The sequence below is a fragment of the Morone saxatilis genome, unplaced genomic scaffold (genome assembly GCF_004916995.1).
Source record: "Morone saxatilis isolate NCDOM2014 unplaced genomic scaffold, NCSU_SB_2.0 Contig12, whole genome shotgun sequence".
Taxonomy (NCBI): Eukaryota; Metazoa; Chordata; class Actinopteri; family Moronidae; genus Morone; species Morone saxatilis.
The window spans coordinates 16,698,631-16,705,264 of record NW_023339674.1 but is presented as its reverse complement, the minus strand read 5'-3'; the positions used below and the strand labels follow the sequence as shown (position 1 = coordinate 16,705,264).

Below are 6,634 nucleotides of genomic sequence, written 5' to 3'. Positions count from 1 at the left end.
TCCCATACAAAGCGGGGAACATAGCACCCGGGGAACATAGGTACGCTCCCGTGAAATTTAAGAGTTAGCTGCCAGCTGTCAGGTCTTGAATGTCAGCAGATGAACTGTCACACCCATTGTACCTGAGATCTCATCAACTACCAGGAACTAATGTTAGTCTGTTATTGTTGTAGATCAGAGCCCACAGAGGTCATGGCAGCAAGACTCACTCTTCAAGAGGTCCTTGATCAGATCTTCCACGATGAAGAAGCTGAGAGTGATTTGGAGGAGGATGTGTCTGAGCAAGAAGACATAGAGGAAAACTCTATGCCAATCTGATGAAGATGCCTCTGAGGGAGAGGAGCAGGCAGCAAGAAAGACGTTTATGTCAAAAAACAATGCCATCTGTTGGTCCTCACTTTCACAGCAAGTTTCAGGCAGGATGGGCTGGCCTGAGCCTGGCCCTGATCAAGTCACACAAGAAACCAACACAAAGGGACAAAAGAGAAGGAGATGCAACCTCTGCTCTCCAAAAAAGGACTGCAAAACGGTGACAACCTGCAGCAAATGTGGGAAGCACATTTGCAAGTCCCGTTTTATTGTATAAATGCAATTTATGTTCCCTTTGAGAAAACTTGTAAGTATTTTTGAAAGTTAAATAAAGTTTTGGAGAAAAAAGCAAAACAATAAAGTCCCACACATGCAAAGTTTCCTACTACTGCATTGAATGCACTGACTAGTTTGCAACAAACATGTTTTATGTGTTGTGTTTTGAATGTTAATGTTAAATTAATATTGATAATTGTTGTTAATATAATGATATTGCAGTAAGGACAGTGTCCAATGGTTGCGATAGTTATGTGGTTATATTATAACAGTTCCAGAATGTTCTTGCCATTTTCACTATTAATAAAATATATTTAAATCATTATGGCTGTTATGTTTTCATGTCTTAGGTAAAACAGGACATGATATAGTGTGAGGTGTGTTTTCTTCTCCCAGAAACGAGTGGTCTAGAATCTAAAAAATACACTCTCATGCTATCTAAAATCATAAATTAAGGAATTAATAAGGAATTTATTAATGTAAAATAGGCTATTTTACATATTCTAAATAGATCTGTAGTTCAAAATATTTTATAGACATTTTTTATGAGGACTTTCTTTCTTGGTCAAATTTGACCCGGACCATACTGTGAAGGCATTGGATATGAACAGTTTGTAAGGGGTAAGTGCAGTACTTGAGTTAATGCACTTAGTTACATTTCACCACCAGAAACCAACAAATCATGAGAATGGTGTAATCAGAGGTAAAGGGAAACTGTATTTTGTTTTTCATGGTAGCTGTGTGTGTGGGCGGGTTCAGCCGTGGACTTTAATTGCCCTTTCAAACTTCCTCCTCAACTCTGCTGAGTCTTTGCAGTGCTCTCTAGTATGCACTGCACTGTCCTGTGAGGAGGATCCCTTTCTGAAAAGGTTTTTCTTAAAGAGACTTGAACAAAACAATTTATAGCATTATACAAATACATTCATTTTAAGGTAAGAGAAAAAAGTTTTTACTATCAGTGTATATTTAGTTATTTGATACTGAGGTCTTAAATAACAATAAACCGAATTTTAAATTTGAATGAAACAGTGAGAGAGATGTTTGCTGTTTATTTTTAGGCCTAATTTTGTTCAAATTATTCCTATTTTAGACACATTTCATATTTTGAGTGATTCTGTATTTTGAGTGGGAGTCCTTGTATTGGGTCTGCATTCCAGCAAACTGCATTAGCAGTCAAACAATGTTTGTAAGATTAAAGAGCTGACTTGAATCTAGGGCCGTTTTTATACAGATGGGTGAAAAATGTAGGAGCTGTAGCTCTGTGGTTGTCATACTATGCGGATGTGAACCTTTAAAGCAATGCACCGGAGCATACTTACTACGGTAATAAACTACAAAGATAATTACGGTACCATACGTTGAATATCACTGTGAAAGTGTTTCAGGTCAATGCTATTAATCCCCAGGGACTGCATGTTTATTAAGGAGGCTGAAAGACATTGTTTTATTTACTCATGGCATTGCACACTTGTTTTACAGATGTGTGTGTGGATATTGATTGGCCTTTGCATCATCACAAAGGTGCATGGGTTTGCAGATGGTAATTTCCCACAGGCGTGTCAATCAATGTCACCTGAGCATCCAAGCAGAGGAGTGCCTGTTTTACCTCAGAACACTAAACCGCCCTATAAGGTCAATTACACACCTGGCAATAAAGGAGAGCCTATTACAGGTACAGAGAATATTGGATACCTTTTCTTTAAAGCTTCTTTACTACTTCCAATCTTGGACATTTACTAAGTGAAACGTTATTATTTCTGTCCCTCCACCTTTTTTTGCCATTATACAGTTTCTCTCGAAAGCAACCCAGGACATAAATTTAAGGGATTTATGTTGGAGGCTCGAGAGACACAGAGGGTGGACGAAGGCACTCCTGTTGGAAGATTTATCCAGCTTCAGTCTGATACTCGGTTACTGACGTGCAGTCACTCAGCAGTAAGTAACCATGGAATTTCATCATTATTAGAGGTAGAAAATGCTTTGAATTGATTAACTGAATGCTCATACTCCAAAACCACTCGAATTAACTAATTTAAAAGAACTACAAATTCAAGCTATGCTTTTGTATGGATGTGACTTTTTTGTCTCGTTTTTGTCTCTCTCCTCAGGGTGCTGTTAGTAACAGATACAATGTAGGAAAGACTTCGATCAGAGTCAACTGGACAGCGGAGGGAGCAGAGCTAGACATCACTTTCAGGTATTCGTTCACTTGTCTGACGGACTGACCTCCAAAGTTCAAGAATAAATAAATGTATTTAATATTACAATATGGAGCACCTTTGCCATCATACCTTTCAGAGCCACATTTCTTGAGTCTTATACAATATTCTGGGAACAAGTGGATAGGAACGTCATTATACAAACCACAGCACCACCACCAACTACTCAACCAAGTACTACTACAAGTACTGTGAAGCCAAGTACTGTGAAGCCAAGTACTGTGAAGCCAAGTACTGTGGAGCCAAGTACTGTGAAGCCAAGTACTGTGAAGCCAAGTACTGTGAAGCCAAGTACTGTGGAGCCAAGTACTGCAGAGTTAAGCACGACCAATTCATCCCCTGTTACTACAAGCATTTCATCCAGTACAACACTGAACACTCAACGAGGGCCCGACGCATTCAGCCTAAAGGTAAGGTAAAAGGTAAAGACGGACACAAAGGTGGATTTGATGGAGGTTTTTTGACATTGTGCAGAAATCTATGCATGAATATTTAAACTTTAACTGCTGTTTTAATCAACTCCTCATTGTTTCTCTTGATTTATCTTCAGCAAGGAGGTACTGTGCAAATGTCTTTGGACATTCTTTTTGTGGGATTGAAAATGGTACGTTGTTCATGAACTCGAGACACCCAGAAAATGCTGTCGCACAATATTCCTACCAACGCTGTAGCATGGTGAGACACTTGTAAAAAAAATCTAAAATATATATTTCTATATTCACTATCTCTCTTCAGGAACTGCCTAATATAATCACAATCACCATCACCAGCAGCCTCTTTTCTCGTCGTCTAATTAAGGTAAGGCATGAGGTGAGGGGCGTGTGTTGTCATAGTAACTGTTTCTAGTTCTCCTGATCTTGCAAATTCTTGTCATTTTCTGTGAATCCCTCGTGCGTAGGTAGATAAGTTTAATCTTAAATAGCAGACCCCACCACTAATGATAAAAACTACTGGCTATAGAGAGGAAGAAATAAAAACCTACCATTGTTTTTCAGACAATCTTAACGGTAGCTTATATCTAACTAATGGTAGTCCTTTGCACTTTATGTTCATTGTTTGCACAAGTTCATATATATTTTTTCTGTTTATAAGTTTATTTTTTTCAACATAAAAAGCCAATAGCATTTGTAGGCGCAGTTAGTGTCCTGTGCTTGTGTATGTGTGCCTTTGAAAACAAACACAAAATGTATATTAATGATTCAGATTCATTAAGGTAATTGAATGTGCATTGTATTTCTGTTGTAGGTGTCAAACATATTGTGCAGTCTGCTTTGTATGGCAGTTGAAATATCGGCCCCGATTTTGTTTTGTGCGAATGATTCCTGTACAGTGAGTAGTAATAAGTGGTTTCTCTATATTTATGTCCACATTTCTGAATTGTTCTGAGGTGAAGTTATTTTTAATGCACATATATGCCTGCTATTGTACGTTTAGGTCACTCTCATTGCTCTCATGTGTGTGGTAATAGTGATTAATTTCATGGATCTGGTAATCGTCTCTCTGCCTATTGGACCCAGTCATGAACTGTAAGTTCAACTCCTTTTCTTTTCACTGAATATTTGATTTTACCCTTACACCAATACTTTGTACACAGATGTCTTGTTTATTTATTTTTGTGTTCTGTTTAAGAAAGGAGATCTGTGACCTTGGTGCCAAAGTGTGTTCTGTCATCCACATGGTTTTTACAAGTAAGATTTACCTGATTTTAATCTCTACACTAGTTAATTTTACTGCATTCATTTGGCTCTGTGAGAAGACTTTTTAATGTGTTATAAGCAATAGTTTGACATTTTGGGCAATACCTTTATTCCTTCTGAAAGGCCCATTCATAGTTTGAGTTGCCACGTGGGTCCGCGTGCCATAAATTTTGCTATCTGCCCAAGTCTGCCCAAATTTTGTGAGTGCACAGACTGCACTACAAGTACACCAGCATGCCCTAGAAAAGCAAACTAGATACTTTTGTGCATATGTTTGTACTGCATTCCCCATCCTACTCTCATCAAGCCAAAATCTATTTTCAACGTTTTCATGTTGCTCAGTAAAATACAACAAAGAAGTGTTTCTTCTTACTGTCAGAGGGTCACAATGTGTCTGCTTACACACCCCCCTAAATGAAGCTGTCAGTATCCGTACTAGAGAATGATCAGAGCTTCAGATGGGAAGACTGATACCACTCTCACACTTGTCCAGTAAAGAAATAGCTACAGCCAGCAGCTGGTTAGCTTAGCTTAGCGCAAAGACTGGACGTGAGAAACAACTAGCCTGGCTCTCTCTGAAAGTAATAGAAACATCTACCAATAAGCACGTCTAAAACAAGCTTATTAGCATGTTATATATTTTCAGCCACATAACTCCCTGTAAAACAGCAGCCTAACATTTTTACACTAGAATGAGATTTGTGGGATCTTTGGACAGAGCCTAGTTGATTCCCACTATCTTTAAGCCAATGCAAAGCTTACCAGCTGCTGGCTGTAGTTGCATTTAAATTAGATAGTATAACCTAGATCCTCCCACTTTTGGCAAGAATGAAAATAAGCAGATTTCCCAAAAAATTTAACCATTTCTTTGAAATGACATAGAAAACCAATGTCAGAGCTCGGATCTCTTCCAATAGTTGCCATTGCTGTTGTTTATTGCTCTGATTTAATTCCCAAATCTGTTTTACACACAGTTGCTGCACTCTTTGTTGCTGTTTTGGAGATTGACGACTGCCGAAGTAACAGGAAAGACTCTTGGCTTCTGAAAGTGATGATCGCTTACATAGTGTGGATTTTGCTGTTTGTAATTTGGACCTTTGTATTCAGTATTTATAGAAATAAGATACTGGAGAGAAACAAAACAGGTGAATGATTTGTGGTATAATACAATTGGAATATAATACTGTGCATGAAATACAGTTCGGAATCCTAATGATGAACAAAATTACATGGGTCTATTTTTTGTTACAGGGAGTTCAGTACGGAATAAGACATGGAGGGAACAAGGAAAAAAGGTGAGAGCCTGTCCAAATGATTTGACAATTATGTACTGATAAGACTATTATTGACAACTATATGCCCCATAACAAATCATGCATTACAATAAAAAATTGTTTTTGTGCCTGTTTTTTACAACTGCACCTCTGTATTTCAGAACAAGCTCAGTGCAGCCGAAGTGATTGTTACTGTTGTCTCAGTGATCCTCATCGTGGGAACCTTGTCTTTCACTGTAACTGTCATTGCTGGGATATTTTTAGCAAAGCAGACTTGTGCATGAAGTCAAGTCATTTTTATTTATATTATCCAGTATCATAAATCACAATTTTCCTCAGCGATCTTCTCAATCTGTACAACATACGACACTCTCTAAGAGTCACAGCTGTTATTCTTATGTTTTGTATATTTAATTAATGNNTTAATGGTTACTGATTACATATAGTGGCTTTTGTAGAAGGCTTTAAAATGTATGTTGACAATGTGTTTTCCTGTTTCCTGCTGCATGAGCTATAAATATTGCACTGATGATTTCAGCTTCAAAATAAGAATAAAGCCACCTAGTGTGAAAATGCTGGACTATCTAATTCATTACATGTCATACCAGTACATGTTAGACTAACCAGACCGGGTAATGTTCCAGTGATTAACATGTTACATCTCTATTTTGGATTTTTTACATGGTTTTAATAAATTAGGTCATATCAAGTCTATCAGAATCAAGTCTGTCATCCAGGTAAATATTTGCTAATATTACACTTGCCTTTATTTATGTATCTTCTCGTGCCAGGCACAACCAGAGAGGGGGAAGTGGGGGAATGTTTTAGTGGTGTGATCATGCTGTTGATGAGTAACTGT

At 37.8% G+C, this 6,634-nt stretch overlaps 1 protein-coding gene across 1 annotated transcript; it reads left to right on the top strand.

Moving 5' to 3' along the window:
* Nucleotides 1–1,402: 1,402 nt before the first annotated feature.
* Nucleotides 1,403–6,202, top strand: LOC118321411 (the record flags this gene model as incomplete). Its single annotated transcript, XM_035652711.1, is given in 13 exon segments — nt 1,403–1,517; nt 2,065–2,257; nt 2,375–2,520; nt 2,694–2,782; nt 2,884–3,214; nt 3,355–3,408; nt 3,540–3,602; nt 4,050–4,133; nt 4,239–4,330; nt 4,434–4,492; nt 5,476–5,646; nt 5,753–5,796; nt 5,937–6,202. Coding segments are annotated over 12 exon segments (1,449 nt in total). The 3' UTR covers nt 6,060–6,202.
* Nucleotides 6,203–6,634: the final 432 nt, after the last annotated feature.